A 27,861-nucleotide genomic window follows, 5' to 3' on the forward strand; every position below is an offset into this window, starting at 1 on the left:
TATGACAATAAGATTATTATAATTATTAACGAGATGGATTAATTGACATGTTTATTTGGAGAAAAATTGATAGATATATTTCTTAAAGAATTGAAACCTCTCTTTGACTTTTTGTGGAAAGAATAAAGTAATGTTTATGAAATTTGATGATTAATTAAGATAACTACTGGAGGAAAGTGATTTTATAATATGATTTAAGAGACAGGATTGTTATATATTGTAGACCTATAACTGATTTGATATGTGACAAATGGGAAGTCAACATTTTATTTTTTTTGTTTAATCATTTTTGTTTTGTTTTGTTTTTTGTCTTTGAATGTTTTATGATTTTGTTTTCTATGTTTTATGAAAATTTGAATAAAAATTATTGTTAAAAAAAAAGAAACTTGCATACTACTTTATCAGCAGAAGTGATCTGATAAAGGATATCATCTCATGTTCTCTCTGACACCAACATGTTAACAGTTTGAACCTACAGATCAAATGAGAGACCAGTGAGCTATACTCATGTGGAAATGTAATTCTTTTTCTCACTCTCACTGTAAATTCACGTGTAACTGAGTGTATCAGGGAATATTTCTCCAATCTAACATACATGTGCATGCCTGTTACTAAAACCTGAACTGACATTTTGATTCAACCTTGAAACATGTTTTTAGTTAACTGAACAGTCTGTTTTATTCAGATACATTTTTGTTTTAAAAAGCAGCACAATGAGAGTACAGAAGCAGCCAGAAAGGTAAGTCAGCAGTTCAACTGAAACCTTTTTTTGGAAATGTTGAAGTTGCTATTGAAACATGTATTTTTTAAGTCTGGCAGACAAACAAGGAGACAACTTATTTGATCAATTTCTATGTGAATGTTTCAAGCTGTACTTAGAACTTAACTGTGCAAAATATCAGGCATTACTGTTCCCTAATTAAAAGTAGAATATGTCAAGGGCTTTTGAGAGTGCCCCACGTTCCAATATACATTTACATTTCTTTGCCACTGTACTTTTTAGGAAGTATATTCGACCTTTAAACTCTAGACAGACACTGTGAAAGGGATAACTCCTCAATGTTTTGAAGTGAGCCTTTGGCAACATCAGCTTAGGTGATGGCAAAGAAAGAACATCTATGGGTTGGCAAATATATGCTGGGTACACCTTGTCAACAGATGTCCCATGTAGTGACTTGTTACACAGCTGGAGAAGCAGAACACAGTTTTGGCTGCTCTACTATATTCATCATTGCCTGAAACCATCCTGAGCAGGCACTGAATCTCTTTGGTTTTTAGATCTCAGTCTCCTGATTAAAAGGAATTGTGGCAGGCAGTATATGCTGTGATAAAACCATCTTGCGGTGGTTTAAATCTGATCTCTTCAATGACAAAGAATCAAAGAGGCATTAATAATAATAAGTAAGGAAATATCTGCATAATCAGGCTTCATTATTAGTAGTCCCAAAATGCCTGGAGACTTTCATATCATCTCCTCTCCTCTGTGCATCCCTGACATAAGATTCAGGTTCAAATCTATCTCTCCCACATTCAGTGGCTTCCATGCTTTGAGGACAGTTTCACCAGATCAACATGGAATGGTAACAAAGGTTAGACAGACACTGATGGTACATGTGAGAAAAGTGCTCTCTCTTGAAGACAAAGTGCATGATGTAGAATACAGGAAATCTTAAATATCTGAGCCAAGTTCAGCACATTGCTTGTCTGATATGTGATTTGCTAATGATTCTATGATGTCAAGTAGGAGAGGCTGACTGAGGGACCGAAGATTTGGCAGCTTTGAAACCTGCAAGGAGGAAAAAGAGAAAATTACCACTGTAGCTCCATCAATGTGTGAAACACAAAATAATAAAATCCAAATTTCTTTATTTTGCAGGCACTGTTATAATAGTATAAGCTATATTGTGAAGTTTTTAAAAAGAATCAGAATTGCACAATCCATTTAAAAAGCAATACAATGCTTTTGGAATAATAAAAAACTCTGATGTCCCAATTCCAAAGGAACCTTGTGATAAACATCCACAGTGATTCAAGGAATATCTAGTTAATATTTGAAGCAAAAAATACAATAGCTGTTTAAAATTATGGCTAAGGGCACATGAACAAGTTTTGCAATGCCTGCCTTCAGCTCGTTGAACCCCAATTGTGAAAGGAAATTGTTTTTTGCTAGGTTCAATCTAAGAACCATATTTTAAGACAATACATTCAATTTCCTAAACAACGTACATCTAAGAACACTGCATTGTGTACCAATACTTCTAAAACACATTCAAGGTTTATGTTTTCAAAAGTCACAAAATTCTGTCTTGGGACCATGCTAGAGGGTTAGACTGACGCCCTCCGTGCTGTCCTTCTATCTGCAAGTGAAGATTTTTCTGTTCCCAGAGGCTTTTGGGAACTGACTACAAGGGCTACTAAACAGGGTGCTGTTTTACTGATCTGTATTTTTTTGCTTTTTAAAATCCCTGTGTTTTGAATGGTTTTAATATTATAGCTACTTTGTTGTTATATGCCTTCAAGTCGATTATGACTTATGGCGACCCTAAGAATCAGTGACCTCCAATAGCATCTGTTATAAACCACTCTGTTCAGATCTTGTAAGTTCAGGTCTGTGGCTTCCTTTATCAAATTGATCCATCTCTTCTTTGGTCTTCCTCTTTTTCTACTTCCTTCTGGTTTTCCCCAGTATTGTGTTTTCTAGTGAATCACGTCTTCTCATTATGTGTCCAAAGTATGATAACCTCAGTTTCATCATTTTAGCTTCTAGTGAGAGTTCTGGTTTAATTTATTCTAACACCCAATTATTTGTCTTTTTCGTGGTACATGGTATGCACAAAGCTCTCCTCCAACACCACATTTCAAATGAGTTGATAGTTTAATTACATTTTAATTATAACTTCTGTATGTTATGCGTAATCGACTTGAAGGCACATAACAACAACAACAAAGCTACCTTGAGTCCCAGGTCTGGGAAAAAGGAAGGTAATAATATTTAAAAAGATTCTATTAAAAAAGCAATCATACATCCCTGTATTTTAAACCTTGATATCCCTTACCCCCACCTTTAAGAAGCCCTTAATTTGTCATTTGCAACCAGTTTCATTGCAGGAAAAAGATACTAGACACGGAGCAAGTATTTTAATTCTTAATTACTCTTTTTATTCCCATGTTATTATCTTGTGGTTTCTTTTTGTAAAATGTAATTTCTGTATGGTATTTATATAAACTTGGCTGGTCTATGACCGAAATAAATTTTCATTCATTCATTCAACCAGTTTCAAAAGAGCACTGGCACTTGCAATAGAAGAGAACATTAAAATCGTCTGAAACCCTGACTCAATTTTAAAATGACTCCTTTTAAATTCTGAGCAACAGCCATACTTTTCCTACTGAATCAGAAAGAAGCCCAAATGTCCTTATATGCATCAAAAACATGCTTCCTTTTTATTATGCGTCATTGCCTAATGTTTCTTAGTAAAAGAGTGCGTGAGAAGGTGTAAAGTAGCAACACATTCTGCAGTTCTAGCTGCAAACACAAGAAATTTATAATAGTCTCTTGACCATTACGTTTTTCACTAAGGCTACAATACATTGGCTTACTCATATATAAAATTTCTATTTCAGGAATCTATGATACCCTTAAAACACGTATTTTACTGTATAGGTCCCTGAAAAGGGGACAGTTGCATTATCAAGGGATAAAGGAGAATGGTGCTGTTAACACAGTGGAAATCTGCCATACACCGAGGATGAAAAAGGTATTGCGATGCTCTGGCAGGTTCGGTCTCCAACACATAGAAATATCAGAACATAAACTCCAGGGGAAAAAACAAACATTATTTAATACCTATTAAATTTTGAACAAGTTTTCCTAAAGATCCATAAAGTTTCATAAAAATCAACATTCTGTTTCTTTAGCTACACAAAATTGCTCTAAGATGGAAACATGCTTTATTTGTCACACAAGCAGGTTTAGTGGAGGTGAACCCCCCCCCAAAATGGACCATTGGTCTCACCTGAAGGGTGATTTTCATAGGAGGACTGCCATCAAGCGGGTAACATAGCTCCACCTATCGTCCAAAGGCAAGAATGTTTTGAAGTCAGGACTAGGGGCATCAGGCCCCTCCCACTCTCCAGTTCATTCTTGCCTTTCGTCCGTGCAAGTTGGAGTATAAGATAGCATAGATAAGTTTTGTGTATCTCTGTTATTTAATTTAGTGTGTGTGGGACTGATTTTCCTTTTTCTGTCTTTGTTTTTTATTGTCCTGGGGAATTTCTTTGGGGGGTTGCTCTTCGCCCTTGTTTCCTCAGTCCCTGCCTGAACGGCGACTTACTGGGAAACTAGGGGCATCAGGCCCCTCCCACTCTCCCGTTCATTCGCAGTGAGTCCAAAGAGAGATATCTAAAAATGCAGGGAAAAAGGCCAACGGGCCTACCAGCAAGAACACAACACAATAGCAATATTCATAATAATATGACTCTAACATAGCGATATAACAGTAATAGCAGTCTTGACTTCACTAGTAAATCTAAATATAATAGCGTAACAGGAATATATAAAAAACCCCAGAAAAATATCTAGGTATCCTCCAACTGGGAGGGTCGTGATGGCAGTCCTCCTATGAAAATCACCCTTCAGGTGAGACCAATGGTCCATTTTCCACAGGAGGACTGCCATCAAGCGGGATGTACCAAAGCAGCCCATAACAGGGAGGGACCACCCACATCCTAATCATCATTAAGAACCTGTTGCAAAACTCACCTGCCAAAAGAGGCATCGGCAGAGGCATAACGATCTATTTTGTAATGCCTTATAAACGAATGTGGGGTAGACCAAACAGCAGCTCTGCAAATATCAGCAACAGGAGCGTTGGTAGCAAAAGCAGCCGTAGTGGCCGCTGATCTAGTGGAATGAGCTGTTATTTTAGATGGAACAGGAAGCTTAAGGGACTCATAATCTAAGGTAATACATGCGCGCAACCAGTGGGATAAGGTGGAATTAGCTACTTTATGCCCCATAGAACGTGGATGAAAGGATACAACAAAGACTCAGTTCGTCGTATATCCTGGGTCCGAGACAGGTAGGTCTTGAGAGCCCTCCGAACATCCAACAAATGCCAAGCCTTCTCTAGAGGATGGGTAGGATTCGGACAAAAGGAAGGAAGAACAATGTCCTGGTTGCAATGGAAAACTGAATTGACCTTGGGACGGAAGGAAGGATCAGTCTTCAGCACAACAGAGTCCTTGTGAAAAACACAGAGATGGCGGGCAGAAGACAATGCGCCCAGTTCCGAAACTCGTCTCGCAGAGGTGATCGCGATCAGGAACAGGACCTTGAATGACGATGTAAAGGCACAGTCCTAAGGGGTTCGAATGGAGGGCGTTGTAAAGCCTGCAGAACCTTCGACAAACTCCATGAGGGAAAGCGGTGGAATACAGCCGGTGAGCGTAGAGCGGTTCCCCTCAGAAAACGTTTGATGAATGGATGCGAGGCAATAGTAGCACCAGTGGAGGACACTGAGAGAATGGACGACAGAGTGGACGCATGTCGACGTAAGGTGTTGGGTCTAAGCCCCATCATGAGGCCCCTATGAAGGAATTGCAGCACCCGTGTATTGTGGCCTGGGAAGGATCGAGGTTCTGGGACTGACACCACCTGGAGAATGCCACCCTAGTATGTTGATATATACGAGTGGTAGATGGTCGTCTCGAGGCCAACATAATGTCAATAACAGTGTCAGACAGGCCAGCAGACCTCAAATGTCCCCATTCAAAAGCCACGCTGTTAGGTTGAGCCAATTGGGGTCCTGATGCCATATTGGGCCCTGGGATAAGAGGTCTGGCCTGACTGGGAGCGTCCAAGGGTCCGTCACTGACATGGCAAGGAGATCCGAGAACCACGGTCGATGGGGCCAAAATGGTGCTATCAGAACCAGCTTGGCCCTCTCGCGTCGTGCCTTCCTCAAGTTTCTGGCTAACAGTGGTATTGGAGGGAAGGCGTACAATAGGCCATCCGGCCACGGTAGCGACAGAGCATCCACCGCTTCTGCTGTCGTGTCCAGGTATCGTGCGAAGTACCTGGGTAGCTGGCAATTGCGACTGGAGGCAAACAGATTGACTGAGAAGACGCCAAACCGATGCTGGAGAAGATGGAAAATGGTCAGATGAAGTTTCCATTCTCCCGGAAAAACCTGTTGTCTGCTGAGCCAGTCTGCTGTCACATTCCAAATTCCTCTGAGATGTTCTGCTTTCAAGGATTGTAGATGTTGTTCTGCCCAGTCGAATATGAGGTAAGCTAGGTTCTGCAGAGAACGGGACCTGGTTCCCCCTTGTCTGTTTAAATGAGATTTCGCACACGTGTTGTCCGTTCGAATGAGAACATGGTCCAAGGGGAACAGAGACTGAAAATGGAGCAGAGCTAAGTGGACAGCCTTCAGTTCCAGCCAATTGATGCTCTGAGTCTGCTCTGCTTCAGTCCAAACCCCCTGAACGAACTGGGAGTTGCAGTGGGCTCCCCAGCTGAGGAGACTGGCATCTGTGGTGATAACAGTCCTGCGGGGTTCTCTGAACGGAGTGCCCTGGGTGAGATGTTGGACCCTCGTCCACCAGCGGAATGAAAGACACAGTGCGGGGTTCAAGGGGATTGTTTGATGATTGGACCTGGCAATGTCCTGCTGAAATGGTAACAAAGCCCACTGAAGTTGGCGAGTATGAGCTCCAGCCCATGGCACAATATGGATGGTGGACACCAACATTCCGAGAGCCCTTGCTAGAAGCATGACGTCTGCGGTTGCGTGGTGCATCAGAGACCGTGTGATGTCTATGATACCAGTTATGCGGTCTGGAGACAGGAACACCGTCGCCTGCAGGGTGTCTAACATCGCCCCTAGATCTTGTAGGCGTTGGGTTGGTTGGAGATGGCTTTTGTCAAAATTGACTAGCCAGCCATAGGTCTGCAAGACATGGAGCGTGAGCTTCAGATGGCGATGAGCCAGCTCCCTGGAACTCACCCGTATTAAAAGATCATCCACGTAGGAGTAGATATGCACCCCTTGAAGCCGGAGGTAAGCCACTAGGATGAGTAGCACCTTGGTAAATACTCTCAGGGCAGACGAGAGACCGAACGGCATCGCTCAATATTGAAAATGCTGGGGGCTGAAGGCAAACCGAAGGAATTTTCTGTGGGCTATGCAAATAGGCACATGGAGATACGCTTCCTTTAGGTCAATAGAAGCCAGGAAGTCTCCTTCGTGAAGGCTTTCTGTAATGGAGTGGAGGGATTCCATTTTGAATCTGCGATACTTTACGAAACGGTTGATGAACTTGAGGTCCAACACCGCCCTCCATGACAGATCTCGTCTGGGCACAGTAAATAGGAGGGAGTACACCCCTTCCGACCTCTCTGCTGTAGGGACTGGCTCTATTGCTGCTGTGTCCAAGAGGTGATGTATGGCTGTCTGCATGATGCAGTGCCTGGATGGTGCCTTGGGACAAGAAGAGGGATGAAATCTGTCCAGAGGGATTGCCCAAAACTCTAGTGTATAGCCATAACAAAAAAGATCTCTGATCCAGGCGACCAGAGTCAGACGCAGCCAATGGTCTCCAAACAGAAGCAGTCTGCCTCCGACCGGTATTGCGTCAGTACTGTCTGTGCTGGCGAGACCCTCCCCGATATGAGGACGTTGAGGTACCTCTGTGTCCCTGGTACTGACCTCTGCCTGGGAAACGTCTGTTCCAGGCTCCCCTGGAGGAACGGAAATCATTGGTTTGGAAATCGCGGCCTCGTCCCCCGGGCTGCGCTCCTCGAAAGGGCTGGAATGTGCGGTATGAGGTGAAACGTCTGAAGGGCCTGCGATCAACGTTCCTGACAGTGGCCAAGACAGGCTTCCGAGCATCCTTGGGGTCAACAAGTACTGCCTTTAGGGCTTCGTCGCCAAAGAGTAATGAGCCGGAATAAGGTGCCCTTGATAAGTTAACCCTGGCTGTAGAGTCCGCTTGCCAGTGACGAAGCCAGAGGGTCCACCGAGCGACTACCTGAGCTGCCATAGCTCTTGCTCCCAGCTGATTTGCGTCCAAGGTGGCATCAGCCACAAACGCTGCCGTCTTGCATAATTTCACCAGTGACCTCCTTGGAGAGACAGGATCGGGATTAGGATCATCTAAGAGGTCATCCAACCACATCATCGCTGCCCTGGAAAAGATGGAGGCTGATGCCGAGGCTCGCATGGAGAAAGCGGAGGCCTCATGGTTTTTGCGTAAGGCAAAGTCCAGCCTCCGCTCAGTGGCGTCCTTTAAATGTGAGTCCCCTTCCCTCGGCAAAAGGGATCTAGAGACTAGACTGGAAATTGGCTCGTCTATGCCGGGGACGGCCAGTCTACTTGTAAAATCCGGAGCCAATGAGTAAAGCTTGTCTGCAAGGGCATTAAAACGGTGTGTTTGTAATGGGTGAGACCATTCGTCCTTGGCCAGTTTGGCAATAGGATCTGGCACAGGAAGCTAGTGCTCTGCTAGTGTGGGGGATTTCAGGACCCTGGCCCCTTTAATAGCGGGAATGGTAGCTGCAGGTTGTGTAGATTGGAGACCAAGGGTGTTCAATAATCTGCGAGCAAGGGGCTGATAATCGGAGGCATCAAACAGGCGATAAGATGTATCCTCCTCTTGTTCCGACTGATCACTCCACTCGTCTCCTTCAGCTTGCATAGCAAATGATGGATCCTCCCCACAAGAAACGTCATCAACAAACCTGCCCCTGGCAATGTCAAAAGGGTTTGGAGAGCATGAAGGATCTGCCTCATTGCGTGCATAGTGGCTCATATCATCGGGTTGTCTGCAAATACTCCGCTGAGGCATGGCAGTGACCTGTGACTGTGACTGTGTTTGAGAGAAGAACGACAGCATGTCTTGTAGTTGCGATATGAACTCCTGAGACAGCTGCAGCCCCGGTGTGGGAGATGGTTGCACTTGTAGAGGCAAAGATATGGGCGGTTCAGCAGGCTGAGAAGATGAATGAGTCCTAGGTAGTAATATGAATGTATTCCGCCAGGCCTTGAAGACCTGGCTTTTCAGACAGGCCTTCGGGACTTCCGGGGAGGGTTAATCTTTTTGACTAATTGCCTGCTACTCTGAACTGTCACTGTTTTACTGTTTTATTGTTGTACTGTATTTATTATGATGTATTTTAATTCAGTTGTACGTCGCCTAGAGTGGCCATTGGCCAGATAGGCGACTTATAAATTAAAATTATTATTATTATTATTATTATTATTATTATTATATGGGAGGAGGATTGCTGGCTGGTCAGGAAACCCTGCAAAGTCCTCCTCAGAGGATGCGGCCGGAGTATTAAAGAGATTTGTTAATGGTTCTTGGCCCACCTCCTCAGAAACTGGGACAGAGACGTAGCGTGCCCGCTTGGTTGTGCTGTGGCTGGATATATGCTTGGTTTTGGCAACTGCTTTGGTGTGCTTGTGCTTGGTTGCCTTAGATTGTTGAGGCTTGGTTGCCTGAGCTGTCACTGGCTGTTCTGCCATCATATATTTTCGAGGGGGTTCAGTACACGGCCACGGATGGGGCAGAATGTACAGACCCAACAGGCTCAGTACACGGCCACGGATGGGGCAGAATGCACTGGCTCAGATGGCTAAGTATACGCCCGCGGATGGGGGAGAATATACATTTCCAAACAGCCTTAGTACACGGCCACGGATGGGGCAGAATGTATAATTTTGAACAGCCTTGGTACACGGCCACGGACGGGGCAGAATGTACAGTTCCAAACAGCCTTGGTACACGGCCACGGATGGGGCAGAATAATTAGCGATAATTAGGAAAGGTATTGAAAATAAAACAGCCGATATCATAATGCCATTGTATAAATCTATGGTGCGGCCGCATTTGGAATACTGTGTACATTTCTGGTTGCCTTATCTCAAAAAGGATATTATAGAGTTGGAAAAGGTTCAGAAGAGGGCAACCAGAATGATCAAGGGGATGGAGCGACTCCCTTACGAGGAAAGGTTGCAGCATTTGGGGCTTTTTAGTTTAGAGAAAAGGCGGGTCAGAGGAGACATGATAGAAGTGTATAAAATTATGCATGGCATTGAGAAAGTGGATAGAGAAAAGTTCTTCTCCCTCTCTCATAATACTAGAACTCGTGGACATTCAAAGAAGCTGAATGTTGGAAGATTCAGGACAGACAAAAGGAAGTACTTCTTTACTCAACGCATAGTTAAACTATGGAATTTGCTCCCACAAGATGCAGTAATGGCCACCAGCTTGGACGGCTTTAAAAGAAGATTAGACAAATTCATGGAGGACAGGGCTATCAATGGCTACTAGCCATGATGGCTGTGCTCTGCCACCCTAGTCAGAGGCAGCATGCTTCTGAAAACCAGTTGCCGGAAGCCTCAGGAGGGGAGAGTGTTCTTGCACTCGGGTCCTGCTTGCGGGCTTCCCCCAGGCACCTGGTTGGCCACTGTGAGAACAGGATGCTGGACTAGATGGGCCACTGGCCTGATCCAGCAGGCTCTTCTTATGTTCTTATGTTAATGTACAGTTCCAAACAGGCTTGGTACACGGCCACGGATGGGGCAGAATGTACAGTTCCAAACAGCTTCAGTAGTCAGCCTCAGTCAGCAGTTTGAGTTGAGAGACCTGTGTTCTACTCTGCAGCACACACACAGAAACTGACAAAAAAAGGCCTTGAAAAGAATCCTCTATTATTGTACTCTGCAGCACACACACAGAAACTGACAAAAAAGGCCTTGAAAAGAATCCTTTACTGTTGTAAGGGTTAAACAGAAAGGGCGGGAAAAGGGGGAACGAATAAAATGGCACCCGCTAAAAGAGCGGGAAAATAAGCCAATCAGAAAAGCGTAGGGACGAGGAAGAAGCAATGGCAGTCACTGAAGAACACCAGTGAGCTGAAACAGGGCCGACCGAAAACGCTGCTGCAGCAGAGCAGCGTCAAAATAAGCTCTACAGCCGTAGGGCTGAAGGACGCAATCGCAGCTTTAAGGGCCAGCCGTGAAAATCACTGCCGAGGAGGCAGAATGGCCTGCGAAATCCCTACAGTCGTTGAGACAGTCGCAGCTAGCGGGGGGGGGGGCAATTGGCAAAGAAAGCTGCAAAACGGGAAGGAGCCGCAGCCGCAGGCTCCTGTCGCAGCAAGATTTAAAATGCCACGGAACGAGCCAGGGAGGGAGGGAGACGGAGCAGCCCAACTAAATAAAGGGCCACTGGAAAGGCAAAAAGAGCCGCAGCTGCAGGCTCCTGGGGAGGAAAGACCAAGGGAGCCGCTGCGAAAGTAGGCGGCAATCTATAAAATACACGAGACAGTGGAGGCGCAGAGCAGGAAGCTGCAGCCGCAAGCTCCTGGATTAAGGCTGCGTCCGCCGCCTGAGGAAGGGAGAGCCGCAGCCGCGGTCTCCCAGTAAGTCGCCGTTCAGGCAGGGACTGAGGAAATAAGGGCGAAGAGCAACCCCCCAAAGAAATTCCCCAGGACAATAAAAAACAAAGTCAGAAAAAGAACAATCAGTCCCACACACACTAAATTAAATAACAGAGATACACAAAACTTATCTATGCTATCTTATACTCCAACTTGCACGGATGAAAGGCAAGAATGAACTGGAGAGTGGGAGGGGCCTGATGCCCCTAGTCTTGACTTCAAAACATTCTTGCCTTTGGACGATAGGTGGAGCTATGTTACCCGCTTGATGGCAGTCCTCCTGTGGAAAATCTCCCATTCATTGCTCATGAAGTTCTCGTCTCTTTGTGACTAAATAAAGTATGTTTCTGAAAGTCATTTTATGAGATTCTTCAGAAGTAAATAAAAAAAGCAGACTTAAAATTATGGCTTTAAAACAGATGAGAATTTTAAAAATATTTGCACTCATTTATAACAATTTTATAACTCTGTAAAAATGTAAACAAAGAAAATTGCCAAGATTCCAAAAGCTATAGGTTTTGTTTGTTTTGTTTTAAAAGAAGAATTCACAGAGGGTCTAAGCCACAGTGCAATCTTGGATACTTCCTGGCTTTGCAACTGAAATGACAGATGTACACACAGAGCAAACTGAATGCTGTCTGCCCCCCGCCACCTGTTTCAAACAGGTTGCCTGTCCACTGAAAGTGGGCCAACTATATTTCTGCATTCATCTTTAATTTAAAGAAAGAAGACGGACTTTTTAAAAATATAAAACTGGCCTGGGGTTGGAAAGGCAGTTCCTTAATGACATCACAGACACTAGGCAACCAGCACAATGCATAACAGCTTCTACTACAGTTCTGCAGACTGCCCCAGCTCAGCTAAACCCGGGGAAGGAAAGTACGTTTGGAATGAACACAGCAAATGCACTTATCACCACTGCTCTTAATTTTTTTAAAATTACATTTATATCCCAACCTTCCTCCCAAAAGGAGCCCAGGGCAGTCATGTCCTTCTTCACCCTTACTGGGCTCATAAAATGGGCTTGAGATAAAACTATGGAATTTTTGTTTTTTTTCACTGAGCAAGTGACCCTTCTATGCCATATCACAATCCCCTACATTTCAAGAGCAGTTTGCCATGAAGGGTGTGTGTGTGTGTGTGTGTGTGTGTTGGGCATGGGGGGACAAAGATGGGCAAGTGGCAAGGCTGCTGCTTGTGAAACACATCTAAAGCTTTCATGGATTCTCAGAATAGTTTCAAAGCTCTTTGAATCTTGGCCAATGTTATTTATTTAACAAAATGTATATACTGGTTGATTGTAACCTCTAAGGCAGAGGTTACCAGACTGTGGTCCGTGAGCTTAATTCAGGTGGTCGGCATGTCCACATTAAGTAATACAATATAAGAAAGGAAAGCAACAATAAAAATACAATTTTAAAAATCATACAGTGCCTAGTATTGCAATTGCTACAACAGGCAGAAAAACCATTAAGTGGTCTTACATGCTACATGACCAAATGCAACACACAGAAACAAGGTACACAGAACAGGCAATGTTTTAAGAAAGACAATAAGGGGCAATGAGGAAACTGCACAAGACAGACACAGATTTATAAAAAATGTATGTCAACAACTGTGTATCTGTCAATACTAAAGGCAGGTTATAAAAGCATAGCACAGTCCAAAGGGAGGAACAAGAATGAAATGGAGGACTACCTTAAGCTGTTTTCAACCATGGCAGTGAAAGGGGACAGCAGATGCCCAGAACCCCAGAAAACATCCAACCAACCTTGGTGAACTGGTGAACAATGATATACAGGCAGTGTCTCTTCATGTCCAGAGCCTGGGTCTTGTCAGCTGCCTCTAAAATCTGAAACAAAGTTTCTGTACTTTTACTATGTAAAAAACAACAACAGAGTAAGATGGCCTTCTTGGGTTTGAGGTAGAAAACTGCATAGAACTGAATACTGATTATGTACCCTCTATTTTTAAATCTTATGGCCAGTGTCAGAAAATTATTGGGGCAATTCCTAGCCTCATGGCATGACATCAACTCTAGTCTGTTGTAGAAATATATTAAGGATTTAGCCATTTTGTCAGGCCTCTTCAAAACATGGTTTGGCACTATAATAATGCCAATCATGCTTCCCTTTGTTCCTCCCCTTGCGTGCTAAGATGAGAAGCTTCCAATTATCGTCTGCTGTTTCACCTGAATGTGGCAAACTATGGTTTGCAATCCTAATTTGTGGGATTTAGATGAAACAAATTATGGTCCGCCACAAATCACAATTGGAGTTTCAAATCCTGGCATGTGAAGAGAAGGGAAGTGATCTGGATGTTTCTGCCTGTTCATTCTTTATCTGTTTTTTAGAAGTACACCTAAGAATGTAGTGAATGGTTCAAACGTAACACTACACAATGGTCAGGCATTCTGGATTTTTCCAAAAATTTATTTCAATAATTTATATGCTGCTTAATTAAAATACTCTGTAGCAGTCCACAGTAAGCTTAACAAATACAATGGAAATAATCAGTTAAAAACTATGAAGTTAGAAATGAGTCTTGAGCTCATGTGCTTCCCCTTCTCCCCTTTTGTACAAGAGGGAAAGAGCCTGAAAGCATTCACTTTCAGGTTAGATTAATTCTGGAACTCTGGAAAGTGGTTTATTAACTCTGAAAAGTTGTTTATTCTATGATTAGTTCAAGTAAATCTGGTTCTCAAACCATGGTTTGATTCTGATTTATTTCAACTTACTAGGTAGAATAAATCAGTCTTCTGACTTTAGACGCAATTGTAAAATGTGGTTTACCTAAAATAAGAAGTTATCAATCACTTCTCCTTGCATATGAGCATGAGGCATGCCATGATTCATTCTGGTACAGCTAAACAACAGTTTAGCATGAGGTCTAAACTGGGCCAATATAACAAAACAGTCAAAACGTATCATAATAAGGTGCACTTGCTAAGCAGCTAGGATTATCTTCAGTTCTCTGTTGACATTTTAGTCAGTAGCAATTGCAGGGATGCCCTGCAAAATGATCCTCAGGTTGGCCAAAATGCTATGCCTTCCTTGCTTGTACAAACCACATTTGCAATAATTTACATGCTTGTAGGATCATCATATTATAAATGTCATGCTTAGAGTAAATCAATTGAAATCAACTGGATTTTAGTTATATCTAAATAGATTTCAGTAGGTCAACTGTAAGCACAAGTAAATCTGGATCTAACCCATAGCACATTGCACAATTTCCTACATAGACGTGATTTGCCTTCCTCATAGGAAATTAGTAAAGACATCTAGTCGGCAAGTTAGCCTCAGAAACAGTATTGGAAACAGTTTGTCAGCAAACAATTATTATTTTGCTTATTTTCCAAACAATGAAAAATAGGTATGAATAATAATTCTTTTTGATTTAGATTTTAGAGCAAGCCAGGTGAACTTAATGATTTCACTTGCATGCACAGTTTTCTATAAGAAGTAGTGCATTTAACTTTCTTAAGGTGGTGGTCATAATGTTTCTTTGGGAATGTGAATTACTCTTACAAACCTTCCAGGCAAAAAATTATGGATCTCTTAACTGACAAGTTGCTACAGAAATAAATGTACATTAGGGACTATTTACAATTGGTTTGTAACTGACTAGGTTGTAACAATTACCTGAAGGACATTTTCCACAGTAACGTTCATTTCCAGGTTCTGCTTACAATATGCTTGGAGCCGGTTATTGTAGAATCCATAATAATAAGGGGCAGCAAAGAGGTAGCTAAAAAGAGCCAGTTAAAGAGAATTCACATTTTAAGTTGCAACGAACAGAGGTACCATAAACCTAAATGGAATGGCAATAAGGATGAACACAGACTTGACCTCTGTCTGCTGCATTCTCATGTGATTGTTAAAATTGCTGCTGGCTGCCTCCTTGAACATTGTCTTTGGCTCTGGGCCATGCATAGCACTGCCACATCACCTATGCTATATATGCAGCAGCTGTTTCCAGATTTTCTGTGAACTCAAACATTATGGAGACAGAATAAGCAAAAAACAGAATTAAAAAAACCCAGAATTGATATCCCTGAAGAGGATCAGCTTTTATTGTAAACTACCAACAATCTGGATTCCCAAACAGAAAATCTGTTTTTCCAAGGACCTGGGCCAAGAACAGAGCAAAGGAAAATCAGAAACTATACAAAAGGTCAGGGGAAGGTACCTTGGGAAAGCTGTCCCCCTCTCCCCACATTGTTTCTGCTAAAATATGCTAGTCCTTTCCCAAAAATCCTTTCCCCCAAGTCAAGACTCATTAAAGCCTTAGCCTTGATGTACAATATATTAGTTGACAAATAATTACTGCACCTAAGTATTGTTTTGTATATTTATAGTTGAGAAAAATAGTATCAAAGGAAGAATCAAATCCAACATGTAAAATTAGATAAAGGATACAGAGAATCTTCAGGAGGCATGTTCACTTCACCATAATAAATATATCTTAGCATAGACTCAAAGGCTTGTTTACTTGGAACCATCTCTCCAATTGAAATATTAACTTGCCCATCTTCTGGCATAAAAGAACGAAACATAGCTTCAAAGTAACTGGAAAAAATACAAGTGTTGTGATGTAAGAAAAAACAGGGTCAGACAAAATAGCTCCAGAATCTTTTATCCAGCAAGTAAAAAGTGGACTGGCGGGGAGGGGAGGAGGAGGAACTGGAGCATTTTCAAATGCTTCTTTTACAAATTAACTTTCCTAAAAGTCAACTTATCAAAACGTAGCATTTAAGCAATCATGTTCAGAAACATATCCCATGTCATGTCTTGAACAATAATTAGCGAGCACTAACATTTCTTTATTTATTTAATAGTCTATTTCCCTAATTACATGAATTGTAATAAAAAAATAACTTTGTATCTATGAAGCGGACTCTGCTCTACAAAGGCTTATATCATAGTACAATTTTTCAGGAAATTCAATTCTATCCCTTGTGGCTTGACTTGAAATTATGGATTTTTATCACATTACAATATGCTGATTATCTTACCAGTGCCAGGATGATTGTGTTATTGCGAACACTGCCTTGTCAATTACCATTCTATCTATTTTGCTTTTACATAATTATCACTGTTCTTTTTGCATTTAGTCTCCCTCCAACTTCACTCTTCTCAATTCCCACTCCCTCAACTATGCGTGTATGTAAGGCGGCCAATTTAGAATTACACTTCAAGCACCTAATGAAGTGGATTCTGGGCCAAAAAAGCTTTCGCCATAATAAATGTGTTTATCTTTTAAGGTGTCACAAGACTCTTCATTGTTGTTTCTGCTGCAACAAGACTAAGTTGGCTATACCAGGAAAAGTTTACTTTGTATTTCTCATGTTCCAATAATTTCTATAACCTCTTTTATCAACATGTTCCATCAAAAGGTGGTAATGTAAGTGTGGTAATGGCACAGATGTTTCTTTTATTTGCCACTGATACTTCAGTCAAATTTACAATCAGTTATCTAGGTTTTCCAAAGTGGTAGCCATCTCAGCCTGTTGCAGCAAAAGCAAGTAAGTAAGTAAGTAAGTAAAATTTAATTTTTGTGTCCCCTATCTGGCCGAAGCCACTCTAGGCGACGTACACATTGAAATTTGATAAAATACAATATAATACAATATAAATACAGAGTAAAATACAATGCAGTCAACAATAACCATTCTAAATAGCAGCAGTATAGAACAATATAGGGCAATCAATAATAATTTTAAAATCATGAAAAAATTAGCCCACCCCGGAGATCCCAAAGGCCTGTCCAAAGAGCCAGGTTTTTAAGGCTCGGCGGAATGTATCCAGGGAAGGGGCATGGCGAAGATCAAACGGGAGGGAGTTCCAGAGAGTGGGGGCCGCCACTGAGAATGCCCTCTCTCTAGTCCCCACCAACCTAGCTGTTTTCGTTGGTGGGACTGAGAGAAGGCCTTGCGTGGCTGATCTAGTCGGGCGGCTTAATTGGTGGTACTGGAGGTGCTCCTTCAGGTAGACTGGGGCGAGACCGTATAGGGATTTAAAGGTTAACACCAACACCTTGAATTGGGCCCGGAAGACACCTGGAAGCCAATGTAGATGAAATAACACTGGCGTGATGTGTTCACGGCGGCGGCTGTTTGTAAGTAAACGAGCTGCCGCATTCTGCACCAGTTGTAGTTTCCGGACCGTTTTCAAGGGTAACCCCACGTAGAGCACATTACAGTAGTCTAATCGAGAGGTGACCACGGCATGTACCACCAGTGGGAGCTGGTGAATAGGGAGGTAGGGTTGCAGCCTCCGTATGAGGTGGCACCTTAAAGACTATAGAAAGGTATCTTTTTTCTTAGGGACTGTTTGACATTACTCCTGATTGTGAGACCAGGATCAGATTTTGGGCTCTTATACTTTCCCCCTCAACCCCTTTGCTGCATATAAAAGCAAGCATCGAATCTAGGAGGAGCCTCTATTATTTTAACATGGATCTCCCATGATCCTGGATATTAAATTCATTTTGCATCATGTCTTCAGTATCCAGAATACATCAAGAGAGATCTTCATTCAAATAGCAGACAGGTCCCTCCATTCAGGTCTTCACTTCTATATGCAATAAAAGAAATGGGGAGAGCAGGGAGGAAGCACACCAACCAAAGCCCCATGTTTGATATCACCGTGGAAAGAAATGAAAGGAGGAAATAAAGCCCCAACAGCCAGAAGTAGAATTCTGTACCAGAGAATGACTGATCTGAGCAGACATACCTGGAGCGGGCTGCAAGAATAGCTTTATGAGCTGGCCTTGGGTGACCATCTAAGAGAAGAATTATATCACAGAATTCTAGTCCAGCTCCTTCCAGATAGGCCTTCATATCCTGAATCAATGAGGTTCCTGAACAAGAAGATACAGAGAACAAATGTAACACACTGGTATGGATCATTATATAGTTCACATGAACATCAATCACAGCGGTATCTTGGTTTTATGTTTGGGGGAGGAAGGAAGTTTGTCAATAAGCGAACTATCAGATTATCTCTCTTAAAGAAAATGCTTCTAATCCAAATAATTATGAACTGCTTTCTATGAAACATCTCAAAAAGTGATTTCACAATACAACTGAAAATGTATATAAAGCAATTACATATAGAAAAACAATTTCAAATGTAATACAGATACTGACTGAGATAAAAATCTCCATGTGGAAAGCCTGCTGAAAGTGGAAAGTTTTCAACAGGTGATGAAAAAACAATTGAGATGGTGCCTGTCCAATACACAATGGGAGAGAATATAAATGGTAGGTGCCACCACACTAAAGGCCTGATTTTGATATTATGCAGAAAGGGCCTCCTGATAACATGGTATCTCCAGGATGCCCTCTCTTGCAGACCACAGTGATCAGTTGGGTATAAAAGGGATGAGACACTCTTTTAAGGTATCCTGGTCCCCAAAACGTATAAGGCTTTGTACATCAGCACTTTGAACTTGGCTTGGTAGCAGTGTAATAGGATGGCAATATTCTGCCCCAGGGAGCAGTCAAGCTGTCATATTTTGTTCTAGTTGCAGCTTTTAAGTCAGCCTCCACAAAGAATGCATTGCAGTAATCCAATTTGGAGGTTACCAGTGCATGGAAAACAGTGCTCATGCTATCCCAGAAACAGCCATAGCTGTCTTGCCAGCTGAAGCTGGTAGAAGGCACTCCTAGCCACCAAGGTCACCTGGGCCTCTAGTGACAGAAATGGACTGAAAAACACTCTCAACGCTATAAACCTGGTCCTTCAAGGGAGTACAACCCCATCCAAAGCTGACCAATTATCCGGATACAGGAATTGACAAGTTATTTGGACTCGGGAACCACTCACCCACAGTGCCTCCATCTTGCCAGGATTCAAACTCAGTTTGTTGGCCCTTATCAAGCCTACTACTCAGTCCAGGGACTAGTGCAGGGCTTGCACGGCATCTTCAGATTCAGATATTACAGACAAATAGAGCTAAGTATTATCAGTGTACTAATGACACCTCACCCCAAACCTCCTAATGACCAGTCCCAATAGCTTCATGATGATAGCATCTTGTAGCACTCCACAACCCAACTGCCAGGGGGGGTTAAGAGATAATCACCCAAAATGAATTGTTCACCATCAGTAATCTAAGAGATTTGCACAGTTTGAAAATAGAATTTGCAATCAGAAAAATGCTACCTGAGTGTTTCACTCTGTCCTATCCTATATTTTGGTCAAAGGATTCTCCCTGGCAAGCCACTGAATTTACTATTAAAGAGGACAGCCTACCAGCATTATGCAATGAAAGGCCATGGGACTAACTATGCATGCTGATCCACATACTGATGGATAAGTCAGTTCACAATCTGTATAATAGTTATACTATCATTCAATCCACCTATTAAGAACAAAAATATAGTCTCTTCATGGCCCTCTAGTGGAATGTAACCCCCTGGCAGACCAAATTTCTCTTCCCCTTCCTGTAATTTTCTCCCCCCACCCCAAAAAAGCTAAACAGTGGCATTATGCTTCTGATTTTAGATACTTTTTATTTAAAAACAACTTTTTTTCTGGATTTTATTCTATATCCTTCTCTAGACTCTTAAAAGAATTAAAGCCGTCATGCAATCAGAACTAAATGGGAGCAACAATCGGAAAGAGTCATGTTTGGGATTTGGGTCCTTATGAGACCCTCATGCATGTGTCTCAAGCAATCTTTCATTCAGGAAGATATATTACCAATATCAAGAGGCTGATCGGAATGTGTTCGAAGAGGAGGTTGCTGCTTTCTTCGTACTATCTCCACTATCAAAGATGAAGAAAGGTGTTCAAATTCTTTCATCATTATTACTTGATTAAAGTGTGATTCCTTGACAACAAAATTCAGGCAGTGTTCCTAAAGGAAACAAAAAACGGCTTGTCATCAGAGGAAGCACCACTACTTCAAGAAAATTAGAAGTCTGGAATATTTCTCTGCCAGCCTCTTCTCCCTTCAGAAGATCCTAGAATGGAATTAAAACTACCACTGTGAAAACTACCACTGTGAAAACTACCTACAATAATACAGTTTAGATAGGCCAGTTTTGGATATCCTGATGAACATCAGCTTTTAACAATTACTACACTGACAGTTTCCTCAGAAGACACACAGAGAAGCCTGCTCCCTGCACCAGGGCTTTGGGTGCCTCTCTACAAGCCTGATGCAAAAGCATGATCTATTGGACTGTTAATGCTTTGAACTCCTCCTTCTTAAGCTCAGGTGGTGAATGTGTGTAAATAAACCATATACCATAAAGACACCACAGTCTCTGTTGACATTCTTTCCAAGGAAATTAAACCTTGGATAAGCGCAGAAACCCCTGGAAGTCTCATACCGCTTGGAAATTGGGGTGGCATGCAACTCTTGTCATTGGCTGTATATTTAGGGGAACACTTTAACTTGCAAAGAGTTTTGGTTGCTGCATTAGGTTGCTATTTTATCCATCATAGTCACAGGTGTTTGAACTGCTAGGCCAGATCCAATACCACTTAGTCCTACTGCCCCCCATCCCCAATGCTCTCATTCCCAACAGTAACCTTCCCTAAACACATACTGCTCAACATAACTGTTGTATAGCTGTTTTCTGCACTTTGTAAACGGTTTAGTAGTTTATTTACCATTAAGTGGTATATAAATTAACAACAACCACCACCTCCTAGCACCTATACGGCTGGAGCAAGCTAAAACACTTTTGGGGATAGGATTAACTCTGATGGCTTCTAATGGACAGAAGTAGTTTAATTCAGCCAAAGGAATCACATCTGAAAATTGTGAGCATGGGGTTAGCACAAGGGGAAACACTATGGGATTCCCCCCTCCTCTCCCGCACCATCCCCAAATCTGCTCTGGTGTGTTTGGGGAACTAGAAGTTCAAATGATGAAACTGAGGTTATCATACTTTGGACACATCATGAGAAGACATGATTCACTAGAAAAGACAATAATGCTGGGGAAAACAGAAGGGAGTAGAAAAAGAGGAAGACCAAAAAGAGATGGATTGATTCCATAAAGGAAGCCACAGACCTGAACTTACAAGATCTGAACAGGGTGGTTTATAACAGATGCTATTGGAGGTCGTTGATTCATAGGGTCGCCATAAGTCATAATTGACTTGAAGGCACATAACAACAGTTCAGATTTAAGGGAGGGAGGAGAGGGAGAGGGTGTTCCGTTGCATAAGGATATATTCTTATGCTGATGGACAAATTTGCTTAGTGCTACACTGAATACAGCCCGTGCAGTCAGAGTTTTCAGCGATACTTAAGCAGCAATCTATTTTACATATAATAGATGAGTACCTAGACAAGAATTGGACCATTGGTCTCATCTGAAGGGTGATTTTCATATGAGGACGGCCATCACTGCGGGTGTTAGCTCCACCTATCGTGCGAAGGCAAGAATGTTTTTTGAAGTCAAGACTAGGGGCGTCAGGCCCCTCCCACTCTCCAGTTCATTTGCAGCGAGTCTATAGAAAAATATCTAAAAATAGAAAAACGGGGCCGACAGGCCTGCCAACAGGAAAACAACATGCATAGTAACATGACTCTAACATAGCGATATAACAGAACTAGCAGTCTTGACTTCACTAGTAACTTTAAATGCAATAGCGAAACAGTAATATATAACGGTTCAATAAAATATTTATACATCCTCCAACTGGGAGGGCCATGATGGCCGTCCTCATATGAAAATCACCCTTCAGGTGAGACCAATGGTCCATTTTCCATATGAGGCCGGCCATCACTGCGGGATGTACCAAAGCAGCCCATAATAGGGAGGGATCACCCACATGCTAATTATCATTAAGAACCTGTTGCAACACTCGTCTGCCAAAAGAAGCATTGGCAGAGGCATAACGATCTATTTTATAATGCCTTATAAACGAGTGTGGAGTAGACCAAACAGCTGCTCTGCAAATATCAGCAACAGGGGCGTTGGTAGCAAAGGCAGCAGAAGTAGCCGCTGACCTGGTGGAATGAGCCGTGATACTATCAGGAACTGGGAGCTGAAGAGCTTCATAAGCTAAAGCAACACAGGCTCGCAACCAGCGGGATAATGTAGAATTAGTTACTTTACGCCCCATAGACCTTGGATTAAAGGATACAAATAGAGACTCCGTTCGTCGAATCTCCTGGGTCCTAGCCAGGTAGGTCTTGAGAGCCCTCCGAACATCCAACAAATGCCAAGCCTTCTCTAGAGGATGAGTAGGGTTTGGGCAAAATGAAGGGAGTACAATGTCCTGATTGCAATGGAAAACTGAATTGACCTTGGGACGGAAGGAAGGGTCAGTTTTCAGCACAACAGAGTCCTTGTGAAAAACACAGAGATGGCAAGCATAAGACAATGTGCCCAGTTCCGAAACTCATCTGGCAGAAGTGATGGCGACCAGGAACAAGACCTTGAAAGACAGTAGACATAAAGGCACAGTCCTAAGGGGTTCAAACAGAGGGCGTTGTAAAGCTTGTAGGACCTTGGACAGACTCCATGAAGGAAAACGATGTACTACAGCTGGTGAACGTAAAGCAGTGCCTCTGAGGAAGCGTTTAATGAACGGATGTGAGGAAATAGGGGCACCAGTGGAGGAGACTGAAAGGATGGACGACAAAGTGGACGCATGTCGACGTAGAGTGTTGGGTCTGAGTCCCATCATAAAACCGCTATGGAGATATTGCAGCACCTGATGCACAGTGGCCTGGGATGGGTCGCAGTGGTGAGACTGGCACCACTTGGAGAAAGCCACCCAAGTATGTTGATAAATACGGGTGGTAGATGGTCGTCTCGAGGCTAAGATAATATCAATAACAGCGTCAGACAGTCCAGCCGACCTCAAATGTCCCCGTTCAAAAGCCACGCTGTTAGATTGAGCCAAGTGGGGTCCTGATGCCATACTGGACCCTGGGATAGAAGATCTGGCCTGACTGGAAGTGTCCAAGGATCCATCACCGACACTGCAAGAAGATCCGAGAACCACGGTCGGCGTGGCCAATATGGTGCTATCAGAACCAACTGTGCCCTCTCGCTCCGCGCCTTCCGCAATGTTTTGGCTAACAGCGGTATAGGAGGGAAGGCGTACAAAAGACCGTCTGGCCACAGTATGGACAGAGCATCCACTGCTTCCGCTGCTGTGTCCAGGTATCTGGGAAAGTATCTGGGAAGCTGGTAATTGCGACTGGAAGCAAACAGGTCGATCGAGAAGACACCGAACCGATGCTGGAGACGCTGGAATATGGTCGGATGAAGTTTCCATTCTCCCGGAATGACCTGTTGTCTGCTGAGCCAGTCTGCTGTCACATTCCAAATCCCTCTGAGATGCTCCGCTTTTAGGGATTGTAGATGTTGTTCTGCCCAGACGAAGATGAGGAAAGCTAGGTCCTGCAGAGGACGGGACCTGGTGCCCCCTTGTCTGTTCAAATGTGATTTTACACACGTGTTGTCTGTTCGAATGAGGACATGGTCCAAAGGGAACAGAGACTGAAAATGAAGCAGAACTAAGTGGACCGCCTTGAGCTCCAGCCAATTGATGTTCTGAGCCTGCTCTGCTGTGGACCAACCCCCCTGAACATACTGGGAGTTGCAGTGTGCTCCCCAGCCGATGAGACTGGCATCCGTGGTGACAACAGTCCTGCAAGGTTCTCTGAACAGAGTGCCTCTGGAAAGATGTTGGACCCTCGTCCACCAGCGGAATGAAAGGCGCAGTGCGGGGCTCAGAGGAACTGTGCGATGATTGGAGTTGGCAATGTCCTGTTGAAAGGGCAACAAAGCCCACTGAAGGTGGCGAGAGTGGGCTCGAGCCCATGGCACAATGTGGATGGTAGAGATGAACATTCCGAGCGCCCTGGCTGGAAGCATGACGTCTGCGGTAGTTTGTCGCATCAAGGACCTCGCAATGTTTGTGATGGCAGTTATGCGATCTGGAGACAGAAACACCATCGCCTGCAGGGTGTCCAACATTGCCCCTACATGTAGTAGGCATTGGGTTGGTTGAAGATGGCTTTTGTCGAAGTTGACAAGCCAGCCGTAGGCCTGCAAAACATTGAGGGTGAGCGTTAAATGACGATGAGCCAGCTTCTCAGAGCTTGCCCGTATTAAAATATCGTCCAGATATGGGTAGAGATAGACCCCTTGAATCCGGAGGTAAGCCACTAAGGTGAGAAACACTTTTGTAAATACTCGCGGAGCAGAGGAGAGGCCGAACGGCATCGCTCTATATTGAAAATGCTGGGGGCCAAAAGCAAACCGAAGAAACTTTCTGTGGGCTATGCAAATGGGCACATGGAGATACGCTTCCTTTAGGTCGATAGAAACCAGGAAGTCTCCTTCTTGCAGGCTTTCAGTGATGGAGTGGAGGGATTCCATTTTGAATCTGCGGTATGTTACAAAACGGTTGATGAACTTGAGGTCCAATACCGCCCTCCATGAGAAATCTCGTTTGGGCACAGCAAATAGGAGGGAGTACACCCCTTCCGACCTCTCTGTTGTAGGGACTGGCTCTATCGCCGCTATGTCCAAGAGGTGTTGTATAGCTGTCTGCATGATAATGTGCCTGGTCGGCGCCCTGGGGCAAGGGGATGGCTGGAATTTGTCTGGTGGAGTCGCCCAAAACTCTACTGCATAGCCTGAACAAAAAAGGTCCCTGATCCAGGCGACCTTAGTTAGACGCAGCCACTGGTCTCCAAACATAAGTAGTCTGCCACCAACAGGAAGTGCATTAATACTGTTTGCGCTGGCGAGACCCTCCCCTATATGAGGACGATGAGGTACCTCTGCGCCCTTGGTACTGACCTCTGCCCTGGAAACGTCGGTTCCAGGTTCCCCTGAATGAATTGGAGTCATAGGATCGGGAGCCGCGGCCTTGTCCTCCTGGCAGTGTTCCTCGAAAGGGCTGGTTAGTGCGGAAGGAGGGAAATCGCCTGAAAGGCCTATGATCGATGTTCTTGACAGTGGCCAACACTGGTTTGTGAGCGTCTTTGGGGTCAACCAGCACTGCCTTTAGAGCTTCCTCGCCGAAGAGCAAAGAGCCGGAGTAAGGAGCCCTAGAAAGATTCACTCTGGCCATAGAGTCAGCTTGCCAGTGGCGCAGCCAGAGGGTCTGTCAAGCGACTATCTGAGCCGTCATGGCTCATGCCCCCAGTTGAGTGGCATCCAAAGTGGCATCAGCTACAAATGCCGCCGTCTTGCGCAACTTTATCAATGACCTTCTGAGAGAAACAGGATCAGGGGTACGGTCCTCTAGAAGATCATCTATCCACATCATTGCTGCCCTGGAGAAGATGGAAGCTGATGCAGAGGCTCGCATGGAGAAAGCGGTGGCCTCATGATTTTTGCGGAGACCGAAGTCTAATCTTCGCTCAGTAGCATCCTTTAGTTGGGATTCTCCTTCCCTAGGCAAAAGAGATCACGAAACTAGGCTAGCGATTGGCTCGTCTATGCCAGGGACGGCCAGCTTGTTGGCAAAGTCAGGAGCTAGGGAGTAAAGTTTGTCAGCCAGGTTCTTGAAGCGGCGAGTTTGGAATGGATGAGACCATTCTTCGGTGGCCAGTTTAGCAATGGGATCCGGCACCGGGATGTAATGCTCAGTTGGTGCAGGGGATTTGAGAACCCTGGCCCCTTTAAGAGCTGGAGCAGTAGCCGTTGAGGGCGCAGCTTGGAGACCAAGGGTGTTAACGACCCTGTGAGCTAGGGGCTGATAATCTGCGGTATTAAACAAGCGATACGATGTATCCTCCTCGTGTTCCAAATAGTCGCTCCATTCATCTCCTTCAGCCTGATCAGCAAAGGTTGAGCCCTCCCCATACGAAGCGTCCTCAATACATCTGCCTCTAGCTACATCAAAGGGATTTGGGGAGCAGGAAGGATTTGCCTCATGACATACATGTGGGTCCACAGTGCGTTGAGGTATGGCGGGGACTTGTGGTGGTGACTGCATTTGAAAGAAAATCATGAGACAGCTGCAGCCCCGTTGAAACAGATGGTTGTGCCTGAGTAGATGGCTCAGTGGGCTGAGTCGGAGGGTAAGCCCTGGGCGGCAACACGGGAGGAGGATGGCTAAGTGTTGGCTGAGTAGGAAAACCAGCAAAGTCCTCCTCGTCAGAAGACGCAGCGGGGGAATGAAAGATATTCGTTAGCTGTTCCTGGGCTGCTGCGGTGGGATTCGGAACAGAGGCATAGTGTGGACGCTTGGGCTTGCTGTGGCTGGAAAGATGTTTAGTCTTAGCCAGTGCTTTGGCATGCTTAGGTTTAGTTGCCTTAGCTGGTTGTGGCTTGGCTGTCTGAGACATGTCTGGTTGTTCCGACATCTTATATTCACTATGGGTGCAGTACACGGCCACAGTGGGGGCAGTATGTAGAGACCCGAACAGGCACAGTACACGACCACAGAGGGGGTAGAATGCACTGGCAGATGGCTAAGTACACGGCCACAGAGGGGGCAGAATGTACGATGGTAACAGCGTCAATGTAATGCAGACTAGACTTCAGGCTTGGTACACGGCCACAGAGGGGGCAGAATGTATGAAAGTAACAGCGTCAATATAATGCAGACTAGACTTCAGGCTTGGTACACGGCCACAGAGGGGGCAGGATGTACAGTATAGACCGCCCTGGTACACGGCCACGGAGGGGGCAGAATGTACAGTTCAAATAAGTTGTTTTTAGTGCAGTAGGAACCGGCTGGGCGATGGCCACGAGTTGAGGTACGATCAGAGGCTGCAGAGGGCCAGTGTTGCAATAGGCAGCAGTATGAGTTAGTGAGAGGGGAACTCTTGTAGGGCTAACTAGTCCTATCTGAAAACTCACATACAAGCAAGCCTGCTCAAGGTAAGAAGCCCCCTTTATTTAGTTCAGGACAGATGAAACAAAAAGGGCGGGGAAAAACGGGACAAACAAAATGGCGCCCGTAAAGGGGACGGAAAAAAGAACACTAAAAATGGCGGAGGGAGAGGCAGTAATGGTGGGCGCTGAGACAACAGCTAACTGACCGAAAAAAATAATAATAAAATAAAATAAACTGCCTAACACAGTGTCAAGAAACGTGCGATGGCTGTTCTGAAGGGCGCAATCGCGGCTCGTAATAGCGAGCACCGTAGCAGCTAAGGGAGCTGTAGTGTCAGCAGCTGCCACCGCCGACTACGGAGGCTTTCGCGGTGAGAACTTAAGGCCACTAGTCTGGCACCGTAGCAGCTAAGGGGGCTGTAGCATCTAAGGGAGCTGTGGCTCCATGCCTTTTCCCTGCCCGGCTATAGCGATCTAGCTCGCTGTCTAGCCTCGATCGCTCTTCTCAGAGCTCTTTGGAGGCAGGGCAGTCCAAACAAAGGAGCACTGAATTAGAAAGAGCCGCAGCCGCAGGCTCTGGAGCTGCCGTGAAAAAGGCGAGAGGCGGCTCGAGGAAGAGAGCTGCAGCC

At 44.2% G+C, this 27,861-nt stretch overlaps 1 protein-coding gene across 1 annotated transcript in view; it reads right to left on the reverse strand.

The window, feature by feature from the left end:
- Positions 1-294: 294 nt before the first annotated feature.
- Positions 295-27,861, reverse strand: part of LZTR1 (leucine zipper like post translational regulator 1) — a 67,675-nt gene continuing 40,108 nt past the window's right edge. Inside the window, exons 15-20 of the mRNA XM_061631776.1 lie at positions 20,161-20,317; positions 18,187-18,313; positions 15,871-16,020; positions 15,094-15,199; positions 13,221-13,301; positions 295-1,786 (exon numbers count right to left, since the gene is read on the reverse strand). Of these exons, the coding sequence (XP_061487760.1) occupies positions 1,670-1,786; positions 13,221-13,301; positions 15,094-15,199; positions 15,871-16,020; positions 18,187-18,313; positions 20,161-20,317 (738 nt within the window). The 3' untranslated portion in view covers positions 295-1,669. The remainder of the gene's footprint in view (positions 1,787-13,220; positions 13,302-15,093; positions 15,200-15,870; positions 16,021-18,186; positions 18,314-20,160; positions 20,318-27,861) is intronic.

Source organism: Rhineura floridana, chromosome 6, assembly GCF_030035675.1.
Source record: "Rhineura floridana isolate rRhiFlo1 chromosome 6, rRhiFlo1.hap2, whole genome shotgun sequence".
NCBI lineage: Eukaryota > Metazoa > Chordata > Lepidosauria > Squamata > Rhineuridae > Rhineura > Rhineura floridana.